We start from the raw sequence: 17,142 nt of genomic DNA on the forward strand, positions 1-17,142 counted from the left end.
GAAGAGACGTGGAGGTCACAGTGGTTTAACAAGATGGTTTTAATGCCCCTTGGAAGAGACGTGGAGGTCACAGTGGTTTAACAAGACGGTTTTAATGCCCCTTGGAAGAGATGTGGAGGTCACAGTAGCTTAACAAGACGGTTTTAATGCCCCCTGGAAGAGTGGTGGAGGTCGCAGTGGAATAAAAAAACAATATCAATGCGCCGTGGAAGAGACATGGAGGTCACAGTAGCTTAACAAGATGGTTTTAATGCCCCTTACAAAAGCCATGCAGTACAGCATCTTAAAAACATTATTCCCATTATTGGGGAGTGGGTCTCCCATAGTCTTTGCCTATGCCTTCCAAGCAAAAGCTGCCAAAAATAAGGACGGAGGAACTTGCAATGCTGGCAAACAAGAGCCATGCAGTACAGCATCTTAAAAACATTATTCCCATTATTGGGGAGTGGGTCTCGCATAGTCTTTGCCTATGCCTTCCAAGCAAAAGCTGCCAAAAATTAGGACAGAGGAACTTGCAATGCTGGCAAACAAGAGCCATGCAGTACAGCATCTTAAAAACATTATTCCCATTATTGGGGAGTGGGTCTCCGATAGTCTTTGCCTATGCCTTCGGATCAAAAGCTGCCAAAAATTAGGACGGAGGAATTTGCAATGCTGGCAAACAAGAGCCATGCAGTACAGCATCTTAAAAACAGTATTCCCATTATTGGGGAGTTGGTCTTCCATAGTATTTGCCTATGCCTTCCAAGCAAAAGCTGCCAAAAATTAGGACAGAGGAACTTGCAATGCCCCTTACAAGAGCCATGCAGTACAGCATCTTACAAACATTATTCCCATTATTGGGGAGTGGGTCTCCCATAGTCTTTGCTTATGCCTTCCAAGCAAAAGCTGCCAAAAATTAGGACGGAGGAACTTGCAATGCCCCTTACAAGAGCCATGCAGTACAGCATATTACAAACATTATTCCCATTATGGGGGAGTGGGTCTCCCATAGTCTTTGCTTATGCCTTCCAAGCAAAAGCTGCCAAAAATTAGGATGGAGGAACTTGCAATGCCCCTTACAAGAGCCATGCAGTACAGCATATTACAAACATTATCCCCATTATTGGGGAGTGGGTCTCCCATAGTCTTTGCTTATGCCTTCCAAGCAAAAGCTGCCAAAAATAAGGACGTAAGAACTTGCAATGCTGGCAACACGGACCACGGTCACCCTGGTGGTATAGTGGTGGTGGAGGCTGAGGATAAGGAGAAGAGCATAAAACAGCCGAAATGAGGAAGCGTATACCCATGTGTGGATGTGAAGCGGTGCATGTGAATACACCTCCCGAAATAGCACAGTGGATTTGACTTTATGTTACTCTGCTGTCATTTGGTGGTGATGAGAAGTCTGGCCCAATCCAGCCCTTGTTCATTTTGATAAGGGTCAGCTTGTCAGCATTTTCAGTTGACAGGTGAGTGCGCTTATCAGTTATAATTCCACCAGCGACACTAGAAACACGCTCCGATAACACGCTAGCAGCAGGGCAGGCCAGGACCTCCAAGGCGTACAGAGCGAGTTCATTCCAAGTGTCCAGCTTGGATACCCAATAATTAAAAGGCACAGAGAATTCACAGAGGACGCTGGTACGGTCGGCAAGTTACTCCCTCACCATCTTTTGAAACTTTCCACTCCTTGTGAGAGTACCCCGCGCCTTAGGGCCTGTCCGAAGGGAGGGTCTGAGAAAACTCTCCCAGAATGTTGACAGTGTTCCCCTGCCTCTGCTGGATTGGAGTTGCGTCTCTCTCGCCTGTACACCTTGGTTGGGCAACGAACTGTGACCTCTGCCGCTAGCGTGTTCAGATGGGAATTTTTTTAACAGTTCTGCAGCAAGGGCCTTCTGGTACTGCCCCATTTTTGTAGACCTCTCCACCTCAGGAATAAGAGAGTGAAAGTTCTCCTTGTAGCAGGGGTCTAAAAGTGTCACCAACCAGTAATGACTGTCACCCAACATTTTGACAACACGAGGGTCACGATTAAGGCAGCGTAAAATAAAGTCAGCCATGCGTGACAGACTGGTAACGGGCAAGATATCCGTGTCCTCACCAAGATGATGACTGACCATGCTGTCCTCCTCCTCCCCCCTGTCCTCAGGCCACCCACGCTGAACCGACGGTATGACAGTTGTACAGGTACTACCGTCTACAGAGCATGATACCAGCTCCTGTTCTTCCTCCTCCTCCTCTCCCTCATTGTCACCCAATGCACGTTGGGATGAGATGAGGCTGGGCTGTGTGTAATCGATCGCTATGGCTTCTTGATCCATCTCATCATACTCTGGCTGCAATGCCTCCTCTTTAATTCTCTGCAGAGAGCGTTGCAAAAGACAGACAAGTAGAGTTCCAACGTGTGGGGACATCACACACCAGTCGGTGTGACGGAAGCTTCAAACGCTGCTGCAACACAGCAAGGGCGGCGGAAGCTGTAACCGACTTGCGAAAATGAGCTGACAGGGGGCGTACTTTGACAAGCAGATCTGGCAACTCGGGGTACGATTTAAGAAACCGCTGAACCATGAGGTTAAGCACATGAGCCAGGCATGGTACATGTGTGATCTTGCCTCGCCTCAGCGCCGCCACCAGGTTACGGCCATTGTCACACATGACCATGCCTGGATGTAAGTTCAGTGGTCTCAGCCACAGATCTGCCTGCTCTTTCACAGCTGTCCACAACTCACAAGCAGTGTGAGGTTTATCACCTAAGCTTATGAGTTTCAGCACAGCCTGTTGCCGCTTGGCTGAAGCAGTACTGCAGTGCTTCCAGCTTGTAACTGATGTGGTGATATCTGAGATGGAGGCTGAACATGAGGAGGAGGAGGATGATGCGCAGGATCTGTACACTGTGGGGGCAACTCTGACTGACATAGGGCCCGCAATCCTCGGTGTGGGGAGGATGTGTTCCGTCCCAAGGTCCGACTGGGTCCTGGCTTCCACTATGTTTACCCAGTGTGCTGTCAGGGAGATGTACCGTCCCTGGCCACAAGCACTTGTCCACGTGTCCGTTGTCAGGTGGACCCTCCCAGTAACTGCGTTGCTGAGGGCACGGCAGATGTTTTGGGACACGTGCTTGTGTAGTGCGGGGATGGCACACTGGGCAAAATAGTGTCGGCTGGGGACCGAGTACCGAGGGCCGGCCACTGCCATAAGGTTGCGGAAGGATTCCATCTCCACCAGCCTAAAAGGCAGCATTTCCAACGCAAGCAGTCGTGAAATGTGCGAATTTAGGACTGTGGCCTGTGGGGCGTTGGCTGCGAATTTGCGCTTTTGTTTAAAGGTCTGGGATATGGACAATTGAACGCTGCAGTGGGACGTGGATGTTGATGCTGTTTCTTGAGAAACTGCCATAACAAGTGAAGACTGAGAGGAGGGGGCATCTTTGCATGCAGTATGGACAGGGGATTGCCTTGCACGCACAACAGGGGGTTCTCTTACACGCACAACAGCGGAAGAAGCAGTGGTGACACCCGCTGACACTGGTCGTGGACCCTGGGGTTCACCCCACAAAGTCGGGTGCTTTGCTGACATGTGCCTGATCATGCTGGTGGTGGTCAGGCTGGTAGTTTTGTCACCCCTGCTGATGCTGGCCTGGCAGGAGGTACAAATGGCCTTTTTGGGGTTATCAGCAGAGTCTTTAAAAAAATTCCAGACTCTGGAAGACTGACCGGTTGTACTGGCAACGTCCCTCGTGTTGGTGTTACGGGGAACGGTTGCCCGCCTTCTGTCTGCGGCCACCACACTGCTTCTTCTTGTTTGTTGGGGTACTCTGCCTCCCTCCCCCCTGTGTGCTGCTGGCCTCGCTCTGTGTCTCCTCCTGCCAGGTTGGGTCAGTTACTATATCATCCACCACCTCGTCTTCCCCTTCCGCACCCTGGTCCTCCTCCTGACTTTCTGGCAATTGTGTCTCATCATCGTCCACCTCTTGTGACACTTTCCCACCGTCGCCTTTGTGTGACCGTGGCAGCTCAAATATTTGGGCATCGCTACATGGGATCTCCTCTTCCACCACTTCAAGCGGAGTAGGCGAGGGGTCCAAATATGGAAATGGACCAGTGAACAGCTCTTCAGAGTGTCCAAGTGTGGGATCAGTTGCTGTCTGACGACACTCGGCATGGTGGGAGGAAGGAGCATCAGGGTGAGGAGGAGTATGCGGTCGAGACTCACGGCTACTAAGACTTGACCGTGTGGAAGACAGACCGGAGGTGGTGGTGCCCAGGTAACTGGAAGTATTATCTGCTATCCAATTAATAACCTGTTCACACTGATCAGTTCGCAATACTGGTGTTGTTGTGTGCTTCCCTAGTAATTTGGTCAAGAACTGGGAGTGAGACGATGTGGCTGTTGGTTGTGGCACATTTTCACCTTGGCCACGGCCCCGTCCTCTGCACGCTGCGGCATTACAGTGACTGGCTGGCAATCCCTGCATGTTCATTGGCTCTGTAAAGAGCGCCAAAGATGCAGGGCGGAGAACCGAGCTCCTACCCGAATAACCCGGAAATGCTCGGTGCTTGCCGACCTTCCCGAGTAGCGTGATGCTCGGGCGAGTACCGAGCAGTGTCGAGCATGCTCGCTCAACACTAGTTGTGATAAATTTGGAATACTTCCCCAAGGATAATAGGAAACAAATGGACCTTACAGATTATTTTCCAACTGCTCTAGAATGTGACAATACCCTATATACGGTTGTACACTACTGTCTGGGCACATGACAGGTTAAGAAGGGAAGGAGCGACATTTAGTTTTTGGAATGCAGAACTTTCTGGGATAGTTTGCCGACACAGTGTATTGGGGGCACTGTTCATGGTCACCTAGCAGCTCAAAAAATGGCTATCATGAACAAACTTGACGCTATATACTTAATTTTCCAGATCCCAGGGATTGCCTCGCTCATCACCCTTTAACCACAAGAAGAATCGTCAGGTAGTTGGGTCAGAACCAGGAGGGCAAAGAAAATACAAAATCAGAAGACACAAGAGTAGTCAGTAAACGGGCCGGGGTCAGTCACAACAGGAAACAAATACACAAGCCGGGAGCTGAGCACAGAGAACAGAACCAGAGGAGAACAAGGCTGTATCTGGCAGCTTCCGGCAGTATTCTTCCAGCTTTAGTAGGGTATGGTGCTTTCCAATTGGATGAAGCAGGGAGCAGATTACTCCAGCTGGACAGAACACACACCCATACTGCCAGACTGGATGGTACTACTGGTTCCAGGCAACCTAATCTTAGGGGCTGGACAGAGCCTGCACCACCCAGAGCTTCTGGTTCTGACGTCTCCTCCATTTCCAGCACTGCTGGCAGAATGATTAAGGCGGCTCCTGGTGACAGAAGCAGACGTCGTGGGAGCAGATCCCAGGGGAGATGGGACACACCATTTACAGAATCCTTAATATATCAAAATGGCAGAAAACCAGAGCAGTAGAAATCCCCATAAAGTGACTCAATTTTGGAAATTATAACCCTCAGTGTATTAATCTATAGGCGTAGCGATTATTTTGACTCCACAGGCACTTTCCGAAAATTAGCACGCCATGGATATAAGAGAGTGAAAATTGCACATTGACCATTTTATTACCCAACACTAGTGTTGAGCCACCCCCGTAGTGTTCGGGTTCGGTTCGTCGAACACCGGGATGTTCGAGGAACTGTTCGTCGAACACCTTAGAACACCGTCGAACACCGTTAAAACCAATGGCAGGCAAACAAAAACACATAGAAACACATAGAAAACACCTTCAAATGTGTCCAAAAGCTGACAAACTGCTCAGAAGACGCTCTCTTTAAAAAAGCCGGCCGGCAATTCAGCAGCGGCATACACCGGTACCCGACAATTTAGACAAGAAGGAATAGAGCATCACACATAGATTAGATAGATAGAAACATGTCAGTCACATATATAATAAGTACAGTGACAGTGTTGGTTACTGTACTTGTCATTTAGTGTAAAGGATTTATTTAAGAAAATAATAGTGTTTTCATGCACTGTCTCTTTAAAAAAGCCGGCCGGCAATTCAGCATCTGTACCCGACAATTTAGAACAGAAAGATAGAGAATCACACATAGATTAGATAGATAGAAACATGTCAGTCACATATATATGAAGTACAGTGAAAGTGTTGGTTACTGTACTTGTCATTTAGTGTTAAAATAAAGGATTTATAAAAAAAAAAAATTGGCGTGGGGTTCCCCGTAATTTTAGTCTCTGGCGGAGGTTAAGCAGATGGCTGGGGCAGATGTTTGAAGCCTGGGAAGAGGGTAATACCCACGGAGCTTCCCAGGCTACTAATATCAGCCCCCAGCTGAATACCTAGCCTTTACTAGCTATTAAAATGGGGGAACCCCCCAAAAAATGACGTGGGGTCCCCCCTATTTTAATAGCTAGCAAAGGCTAGGCAGACAGCTGGGGGCTGATATTAATAGCCCAGGAAGGGAGCCATGAATATTGGCCCCCTCCCAGGCTAGAAACACCAGCCGTCAGCCGCCCCAGAAATGGCGCATCCATAGGATGCGCCAATTCTGGCACTTAGCCTCGCTCTTCCCTCTGCCCTGTAGCGGTGGCAGTGGGGTAATAGGGTTGGGGTTGATGTCAGCTTATAATGCCAGCTGACATCAAGCCCAGGTTAGTAATGGAGAGGCGTCTATAAGACACCCCCATTACTAACCCCATAGTCAAAGTTAAAAGAAAACACAAACACCCAGAATAAAGTCCTTTAATTGAAATAAACACACAATTCTTTATTGTTCTAAATTAAACCATACTTACCGTCACGCCCATTCCAGCTGAAGCCAATGATCTCCTGCAATAAAAGAAAAATAATAAAGCAACCTCATCCTTACCTTTCCATGGTTCCCACGACAGCTTCAGCTCTGCTACATCGAGATGACAGGCTGGACCGCAGCAGAAAGCTGCCATCCAGCCTGTCATCCCGCGGACACTGAGAAGCGCAGGCATGCTTGTGCTCCTCCGTGTCTGGCTGTGACGGCATAAAGATGAGCCGAGGTCATGTCCAATGAACTCTGCTCACCTCATGCACGTCACCGACAGCGTGGGAAAATTCTCCTGCACTCAGCGCTTCAGCGTGAGAATTTTCCCACGCTGTCAGTGACGTGCATGAGTAGCACAGTAGTGTTTAACTTTGGCGGCAAGATCAGTGATTGGTCGCGGGTCAATAACCATGGTGTTACAAAGGTCCGGACATTTGTGTTAAAAATCGCTGATTGGCCGCTGGCGCTGCCCGCGACCAATCACCGATTTGGGCGCCAAATTTAAATATCGGCCGCGACCAATCACCCATCTTGGCTCCACATTTAAACACCGCTGTACTGATTGGTCGCGGACGCTATTTAAATGTGGCGCCAAAATCGGTGATTGGTCGCGCCCAGCGTCGGCAACCAATCAGCACAGTGGTGTTTAAATGTGGAGCCAAGATCGGTGATTGGTCGCGGACGATATTTAAATTTGGCGCACAAATCGGTGATTGGTCACGGGCAGCGCCAGCGACCAATCAGCGATTTTTAACACAAATGTCCGGATCTTTGTAACACCATGCGGATACTGTGGGGACATCAGCGGCTAGGGTGTCAAGGGAGGACCGGGGAGCGGCGCTGCGGGTCGGGATACTTCTGCTGCGAGCAGTCGCTCATCTCCCGGCTTCTCGCAGCGGAAGTATCCGACCAGGCAGCGGCGCTCCCCGGTCCTCACCAATACGATTCGCTAATTTGTCACGCTCTCCGCACGCGACCAATCAGTGATCTTGGCGCTAAAGTTAACCACCGCTCTGCTGATTGGTCGCGGACGCTGCCCGCGACGAATCACCGATTTGGGCGCCACATTTAAATAGCGGCTGCGACCAATCAGCGAGCTTGGCGCCAAATTTAAACAACGCTCTGCTGATTGGTTGCGGACTCCAGCCGCGACCAATCAGCGAGATTGGCGCCACATTTAAACCCCGCTCTGCTAATTGGTCGCGGATGCCGGCCGCGACTAATCAGCATTATTGGCGCCAAATTTAAACACCGCTCTGCTGATAGATCGCGGTCGCTGGCCGAGATCAATCAACAATATTGCCGCAAAATTGAAACACCGCTCTGCTGATTAGTCGCGGTTGCCGTCCGCGACCAATTAACAGTATTGGCGCCAAATTTAAACCCTGCTCGGCTGATTGGTCGCGGTTGCCGGCCGTGACCAATCAGCAGTATTGGCGCCAAATTTAAACCCCGCTCTGCTGATTGGTCACGGTTGCCGGCCGCGACCAATTAGCGATTTTGGCGCCAAATTTAAACACCGTTCTGCTGATTGATCGCGGTCGCTGGCCGAGATCAATCAACAATATTGCCGCAAAATTGAAACACCGCTCTGCTGATTAGTCTCGGTCGCCGTCCGCGACCAATTAGCAGTATTGGCGCCAAATTTAAACCCTGCTCGGCTGATTGGTCGCGGTTGCCGGCCGCGACCAATCAGCAGTATTGGCGCCAAATTTAAACCCCGCTCTGCTGATTGGTCACGGTTGCCGGCCGCGACCAATTAGCGATTTTGGCGCCAAATTTAAACACCGCTCTGCTGATTGGTCGCGGCCGGCAATTGCGACCAATCAGCATTATTGGCGCCAAATTTAAACCCCGCTCTGCTGATTGGTCGCGACCGCCGGCCGCGACTAATCAACATTATTGCCGCCAAATTTAAACACCGCTCTGCTGAATGGTCGCGGTCGTGACCAATCACCATTATTGGCGCAAAATTTAAACCCCGCTCTGCTGATTAGTCGCGACCGCCGGCCGTGACCAATCAGCGATATAGTCGCCAAATTTCAACACCGCTTTGCTGATTGGTCGCGGTTGCTGGCCGCGACCAGTCAGCGATTTTGGCGCCAAATTTAAACACCGCTCTGCTGATTGCGCCGGGTCTGCCGCATACATATTCTAGAATACCCGATACGTTAGAATCGGGCCACCATCTAGTTTCATGAAATAATTTAAAAAAAAATTGACGTGGGGCTTCGCACTATATTTGTGTCCAGCCAGGTACAGCAGGCAGGAACGGGCTGCCCCCAACCACCAGCTGCCTATTTGTACCTGGCCGGACACAACAATATAGGGAAGCCCTTTTTTCTTAATTATTTCATGAATTTCAAGAAATAATTAAAAAAAAAAAAACGTGGGGCTTCGCCCTATTTTTGTGTCCAGCCAGGTACAACTAGGCAGCTGGGGGCTGGAATCTGCAGCGCAGGGAGGCCCAAGCTCCCCCGCCCCCCCCCCCCCCGCTGCAAATTGCAGTCCGCAGCCACCCCGGAAAATGGCACGTTCATAGAAGCGCCATCTTCTGGCGCTGTACCCAACTCATCCAGGGCCCTGGTGCGGTGGCTCACTGGGTAATAAAGGGGTTAGGGCCAGCTTGGCATTATCAGCTGGCCCTAAGCCCGAAATTCATGGGGTCACGCCAATATTAGACATGACCACCATGAATTTCTAGTAAAGTATTTAAAAAAAACACAACACCCAGAATAAAGTCCTTTCATTGAAAAAAACACACAATTCTTTATTGTTCTAAATTAAACCATACTTACCGTCACGCCCATTCCAGCTGAAGCCAACGATCTCCTGCAATAAAAGAAAAATAATAAAGCAACATCATCCTTACCTTTCCATGGTTCCCACGACAGCTTCAGCTCTGCTACATCGAGATGACAGGCTGGACCGCAGCAGAACGCTGCCATCCAGCTTGCCATGCCGCACAGACTGAGAAGCGCAGCCATGCTTGAGATCCTCAGTGTCTCGCTGTGACGGCATCCAGATGAGCCGAGGTCATGTCCAATGAACTCGGCTCACCTCATGCACGTCACTGACAGCGTGGGAAAATTCTCCTGCACTCAGCGCTTCAGCGTGAGAATCCTCCCACGCTGTCAGTGACGTACATGAGGTGAGCTGAGTTCATTGGACATGAGCTCACCTCATGCACGTCACTGACAGCGTGGGAAAATTCTCACGCTGAAGCGCTGAGTGCAGGAGAATTTTCCCACGCTGTCAGTGACGTGCATGAGGTGAGCCGAGTTCATTGGACATGACCTCGGCTCATCTTTATGCCGTCACAGCCAGACACTGAGGAGCACAAGCATGCCTGCGCTTCTCAGTGTCCGCGGGATGACAGGCTGGATGGCAGCTTTCTGCTGCGGTCCAGCCTGTCATCTCGATGTAGCAGAGCTGGAGCTGTCGTGGGAACCATGGAAAGGTAAGGATGATGTTGCTTTATTATTTTTCTTTTATTGCAGGAGATCATTGGCTTCAGCTGGAATGGGCGTGATGGTAAGTATGGTTTAATTTAGAACAATAAAGAATTGTGTGTTTATTTCAATTAAAGGACTTTATTCTGGGTGTTTGTGGTTTTTTTAACTTTGACTATGGGGTTAGTAATGGGGGTGTCTTATAGACGCCTCTCCATTACTAACCTGGGCTTGATGTCAGCTGGCATTATAAGCTGACATCAACCCCAGCCCCATTACCCCACTGCCACCGCTACAGAGCAGTGGGAAGAGCGAGGCTAAGTGCCAGAATTGGCGCATCCTATGGATGCGCCATTTCTGGGGCGGCTGACGGCTGGTGTTTCTAGCCTGGGAGGGGGCCAATATTCATGGTACCCTTCCTGGGCTATTAATATCAGTCCCCAGCTGTCTGCCTAGCCTTTGCTTGCTATTAAAAAAGGGGGGACCCCACGTCATTTTTTTGGGGGGGTCCCCCATTTTAATAGCTAGTAAAGGCTAGGTATTCAGCTGGGGCCTGATATTAGTAGCCTGGGAAGCTCCGTGGGTATTACCCCTTCCCAGGCTTCAAATATCTGCCCCAGCCGTCTGCTTAACCTCCGCTAGAGACTAAAATTAAGGGGAACCCCACTCCAATTTTTTTTTAAATAAATCCTTTATTTTAACACTAAATGACAAGTACAGTAATCAACACTGTCACTGTACTTCATATATATGTGACTGACATGTTTCTATCTATCTAATCTATGTGTGAAGCTCTATTCCTTCTATTCTAAATTGTCGGGTACAGATGCTGAATTGCCGGCCGGCTTTTTTAAAGAGACAGTGCATGAAAACACTATTATTTTTTTTAATAAATCCTTTACACTAAATGACAAGTACAGTAAGCAACACTGTCACTGTACTTCATATATATGTGACTGACATGTTTCTATCTATCTAATCTATGTGTGATTCTCTATTCTTTCTGTTCTAAATTGTCGGGTACCGGTGTATGCCGCTGCTGAATTGCCGGCTTTTCATGTTTCAATGTGGGCACTGTTCCCATCGATTTGGGCAATCACTCTAATGCCACAACCACCATGGCTGTGGCATTACAGTGAGTGGCAGGCAATCCCTGCATGATTGGTGCTCAAAATAGCGCCAGACATGCAGGACACGCTTTTGGTGCACGAACAGTTATCGAACATAACCTCGAACAGCCAAATTTTTTGCAAATCGTTCGGGTTCGTCGAACAACTCGAACACCACCCAAAACAGCTCGAATTTGAGATTGGCGAACAGCTCTAGTCGAACACCGCTCATCTCTACCCAACACATAGTGCCCAGATTGTGTTCCATGAGACACACACCATAAATTAAGTGGGTTTTTCTCACTATAGTAATGCTAAATACATGGATGATAAATGTGATTTGGGCACACTGCAAGGCTCAGAAGCGAGGGGGAGAATTGACTTTGGGAGAGTGCATATTGCTGGATTGGTTTATGGATGAGTAGAAGTTTTTATTGGTATCAGTTTCGCCTACATAACATTTTTTGGTGACTTCTTATTCCATACTTTGGAGGCAGAATGAACAAACAGTTGAACACCATGCTCCACTGGTTTATCCTATGAGGTTTTCTATTAGACTGAACTGTCATTCACTGTCATTCTGTCAATAACTTGCCATTTCTACAGACATTTTAAGTAGAAATTGTCAAAAATATAAATTTCAAGGATATTTTATTTAAAATTAATAATTGTTTAATTTCTTGGCAGATGACTGTACCAGGAGATCAGAGGGACGGGAGATTTTTAAATCAGATGATCTTGAGATGCCACAGGATACAATTGAAGTGAATGCCATTACTCCAGATATCCCATCATCTCTTCACAACAAAGATCTGTCATTTGATCCTTTGAAACAGCCCCTGTCCTCTGATTCATTACCAACTACAAAGAAAAATCAAAATAAGAAAATAAGCATTACAAAACGAACTGCTCATAAAGCAAATAAGTCATTTTCACTTTCAGAAAATGGAAATAGTTTTACCCTCGAAAACTCTTTTCTTAAACATCAAAAAATTCACACAGCAGACAATAGATTTTTTTGTTCCAAATGTGGGAGATGTTTTAACCAGAAAGCGCATCTTGATGTCCACCAGAGAACACACACAAGGGAGAAGACTTTTTCATGTTCAGAGTGTGGGAAATGTTTTATCCAGAAATCAGATCTTGTTAGACACCATAGAACTCACACAGGGGAGAAGCCTTTTTCATGTTCAGAATGTGGGAAATGTTTTAACCAGAAAGCCCATCTTGATATCCACCAGAGAACCCACACAGGTGAGAAGCCTTTTTCATGTTCAGAATGTGGGAAATGTTTTAACCAGAAATCATATTTTGTCAAGCATCAGAGAATTCACACAGGAGAGAAGCCTTTTTCCTGTTCAGAATGTGGAAAATGTTTCAACCTCAAAGCAAATCTTAATAGCCACCAGAGAACCCACACCGGGGAGAAGCCTTTTTCATGTTCAGAATGTGGGAAATGTTTTAACCGGAAACCAGATTTTGTCAAGCACCAGAGATCCCACACAGGGGAGAAACCTTTTTCATGTTTGGAATGTGGGAAATGTTTTAACCAGAAAGAACATCTTAATATCCACCAGAGAACCCACACAGGTGAGAAGCCTTTTTCATGTTCAGAATGTGGGAAATGTTTTAACCAGAAATCAGATCTTGTTAGACACCAGAGAACTCACACAGGGGAGAAGCCTTTTTCATGTTCAGGATGTGGGAAATGTTTTAACGTTAAATCAGCGTTGGTTAAGCATCAGAGAACCCACACAGGAGAGAAGCCTTTTTCATGCTCAGCATGTGGGAAATGTTTTAAACAGAAAGCACATCTTTATAACCACCAGGCAACCCACACAGGAGAGAAGCCATTTTCTTGTTCAGAATGTGGAAAATGTTTTACATTGAAATCAAGTTTTATCAGACATCAGAGAACTCACACAGGGGAGAAGCCTTTTTCCTGTTCTGAATGAGGGAAATGTTTTAACCTTAAATTGGCTGTGGTTAAGCATCAGAGAATTCACACAGGGGTGAAGCCTTTTTCATGTTCAGAATGTGGGAAATGTTTTAATGATAAATCCGCTTTGGTTAAGCACCAGAGAACTCACACAGAGTTCCTATTCTTTTTTTTTAATCCAATAAATTTTTATTCAGATATTGGTTTTGGTTCAGTGGTTTTTTTTTTGATTTTTTTTACAAAACAAGAAACCAGTACATACAATAATAAAATAAAATATCATACCATAGGGATCACATACATGCATTTTTTATTATTATTTATTTATATAGCGCCATTGATTCCTTGGTGCTGTCCTTAAGAAGGGGTTACATACCAAATACAGATATCACTTACAGTAAACTAACTAACAATGATAGACTGGTACGGAGGGAAGAGGACCCTGCCCCTCCTGGCTTACAATCTACAGGAATGGGGAAGGAGACAGTAGGTTCAGGGGTTGCAGTAGCTCTGGTGTTGTTGAGGTGGCAGCAAGCAAGGTCATGGCAGGCTGTAAGCTTGTTTGAAGATATGGGTTTTCAGGTTCCGTCTGAAGGATCCAAGTGTGGCGGATAATCGGACGTGTTGAGGCACAGAATTCCATAGGACAGGGGATATTCAGGAGAAATCTTGGAGGCAATTGCGTGAGGAACGAATAAGTGTGGAGGAGAGAAGAACGTTTTGGGAGGACCGGAAATTACATGAGGGAATTTATCGGGAGATTAGTTCAGAGATGTATGGAGGATAGAGGTTATGGGTGGCTTTGCAGGTCAGTGTTAGTAGTTTGAACTGGATACGCTGGGCAATTGGGAGCCAGTGAAGGGATTTGCAAAGGGGGGTAGCAGAGGAGTAGCCCGGCGAGAGATGGACTAGTCGTGCAGCAGAGTTAAGGATGGACTGGAGGGGTGCGAGAGTGCTAGCAGGTAGGCCACAGAGGAGGATGTTGCAGTAGTCGAGGCAGGAGATGATGAGGGAATGCACAAGCAGTTTAGTAGATTAAGGGTTGAGGAAAGGACGGATTCTGGAAAAAATTTTGAGCTGGAGGCGACAGAAGGTGGCGAGAGCTTGGATGTGGGGTTTGAAGAACAGGGCAGAGTCAAGGGTTACTCCGAGGCAGCGGATTGTCGGTACAGGGGAAAGAGTGATGTCATTTATTGTGATAGAAAGATAAGGTGGGAAAGATATGCAAGATGGGGGAAAGATAATGAGTTCAGTTTTGTCCACATTGAGCTAGAGGTAGCGGGAGAAGAAGGAGGATATGGCTGCTAGACATGCTGGGATTCTGGACAGCATAGAGGTGACATCTGGGCCAGAGAGGTAGATCTGGGTGTCATTAGCATACAGATGGTACTGGAAGCCTTGGGACTTTATGAGCTGTCCCAGGCCAAGGGTAGATTGAGAAGAGTTGGGGTCCTAGGACAGAGCATTGAAGGACTCCAACAGAGAGGGGGCGGGGTGAGGAGGTAGTATGGGAGTGGGGAATGCTAAATGTGCGGTTAGAAAGATATGAGGAGATCCAAGATAGGACAAGGTCTGTGATGCCAAAGGAAGAGAGGATCTGTAGTAGGAGGCAGTGGTCAAGTGTATCGAAAGCAGAGGACAGGTCAAGAAGAAGGAGTACAGAGAATTGTCTGTTAGCTTTGGCTGTAATTGATTTTGGTAAGGGCAGTTTCGGTGGAATGGTGGGGGCGGAAGCCGGATTGTCGGTTGTCAAAGAGAGAGTTATATGAGAAGTGGGAGGAAAGTTCAGTGTGAACGTGTTGCTCAAGGTGTTTGGAGGCAAATGGGAGCAGTGATATGGAGCGATAGCTGGACAAGGTGGTTGGGTCGAGGGATGGCTTTTTGAGGATGGGCGTGATTGTGGCATGTTTGAAGGCAGCGGGGAAGGTACCAGAAGATAGTGATAAGTTGAAAAGATGGGTTAGGGATGGGATGAGTGTGGGGTTAAGGTTGGGGAGGAGGTTGTATGGGGTCGAGTGCACAAGTGGTGAGGTGTGATTTGGAGAGGAGACGAGTAAGGTCTCTTTCCGTGATGTTGGGAAGGGCGGTTATGGGGGTAGGGCAATGGTGTGGAAAACAAGGGGGTTGTGATGGTCGAACAGTAAAGACTTGCCGTGTTTGGTCCATCTTGTTTTTGAAGTGTGTAGCAAACTTCTCAGCAGAGATGACGGAGGTCAGAGGGGGCAGTGAAGATCGGAGGAGAGAGTTAAAAGTGTTGAATAGCTGTTTGGGGTTGTAGGATAGGGAAGAAATGAGGGTTGTGAAGTAGGCCTGTTTAGCAGAGGTGAGTGATGATTTGAATGCAAATGTTCCTTGTTTGAATGCAGTGACGCTTGTCGAAGCTGTTTAGTGAGATTGTTGTGCCAGGGTTGCCTGTTGACTCGTCGCGCTCTACCATGCATAAGAGGGGCGACCGAGTCAATAGCTGATGCGAGAGTGGCACTGTAGAAAGTAGTGGAGCTGTCTGTGTCATGAAGTGAAGATATGGATGTCAGTGGAAGAACAGAGTCAAAGAGTGTGTGGGTGTCTAGATGTGCAAGGTTTCTGCGGGGGAGTGGCAGTTGCTGGACATGGGTGACAGGTGAGGAAGACAGGGATGAGAAAGTGAGTATATGGTGGTCAGATAGGGGTAGGGGGGAGGTTGTGAAGTTATATAGGGAGCAGAGTCGGGTGAAGATGAGGTCTAGTGTGTGACCGTCTGTGTGGGTGACTGAGGAGGACCACTGAATAAGTCCAAGGGACGAAGTAAACGACAGGAGTTTGGGTGCTGCTGACTGGCGAATGTCAGTGGGGATGTTAAAATCGCCCATGATGATTATGGGAATGTCAGCAGAGAGAAAGTAAAGAAGCCAGGTGGAGAATTGGTCAATAAAGGCAGCGACCGAGCCTGAAGGTCAGTATATGACAGCCACTTGGACGTTGGAGGGAGAGTAGATGTGGACAGAGTGGACTTCAAAAGAAGGGAGAATAAGGGAGGGTAGAGGAGGAGTAGGGCTAAAGGTGCCGTTGTTAGAAAGGAGAGGACCCACTCCACCATGTCTGTTACCAGGACGAGGAGTATGGGTGTAGTGCAAGCCACCGTAACACAGCGCAGCAGGGAAGGCAGTGTCGGAGGGTGTCAGCCATGTCTCTGTGATGCCCAGGAAGGAGAGATGACGAGAGGTAAAGAGGTCATGGACAAAATGGAGCTTGTTGCAGACAGAGCGGGCATTCCAGAGTGCTCCAGAGAGAGGGAGCAGGGGGGTGGGCGTCAGGGGGACCGGTTTTGCGTACGAGAGGTTGCGGTAGTTTGCAGTTGGTTTGCTGCGATAGGTGGGCAAATTGGTGGAAGGTGCAAGCTGTGGGGGTCCAGGATTGAGAGATATGTCGCCAGCAGTGAGGAGAAGCAGAGAGAGGGAGAGCCGGTGGGAGAAGTAGGGTGTTCAGCTTGTGTTACGTTTTGGTAGGATAGATCTAAGGTTGAGGAGCAGGTCTGTAGATGAGGTCAGGTGGGGAGGTAAGACGGAAGGAGAGATGATGATTTGGTTAGAGGGTGCTGGGGTTTGGGGATAGGTAAGGAAAGTGAGGATTAGTGGGGCAAAACAGTAAGGGCATATATAAGCATAATGAATGTTAACTGTGAATGAGATAGAGAATCTAAGTTCAAATAGTAAATAGTTATCCGTACCTTCTGGTCAATTCTGGCCCATATCTGGCATATTTCATTTTTAGCCCCTTAAAAACCTACCCTTTGAAAGCCAGACCCGTCTGCGCCAGACTTGGCTCGCTTGATTTATGGAGCTCTGGCCAGCAAATTAGGTGGGTCAGA

General features: G+C 48.0%; 1 protein-coding gene across 1 annotated transcript in view; it reads left to right on the plus strand.

Annotated features, from left to right (window-relative positions):
• Positions 1-15,908, plus strand: part of LOC141194443 (uncharacterized) — a 73,596-nt gene extending 57,688 nt beyond the window's left edge. The window contains exon 13 of the mRNA XM_073662364.1: positions 12,044-15,908. Coding sequence (XP_073518465.1) covers positions 12,044-13,311 — 1,268 coding nt within the window. The 3' untranslated portion in view covers positions 13,312-15,908. The remainder of the gene's footprint in view (positions 1-12,043) is intronic.
• The last annotated feature ends 1,234 nt before the right edge of the window (positions 15,909-17,142 follow it).

This window comes from Phyllobates terribilis, unplaced genomic scaffold (genome assembly GCF_046119375.1).
Source record: "Phyllobates terribilis strain yellow unplaced genomic scaffold, ASM4611937v1 Scaffold_71__1_contigs__length_7168151, whole genome shotgun sequence".
Classification (NCBI taxonomy): Eukaryota; Metazoa; Chordata; class Amphibia; order Anura; family Dendrobatidae; genus Phyllobates; species Phyllobates terribilis.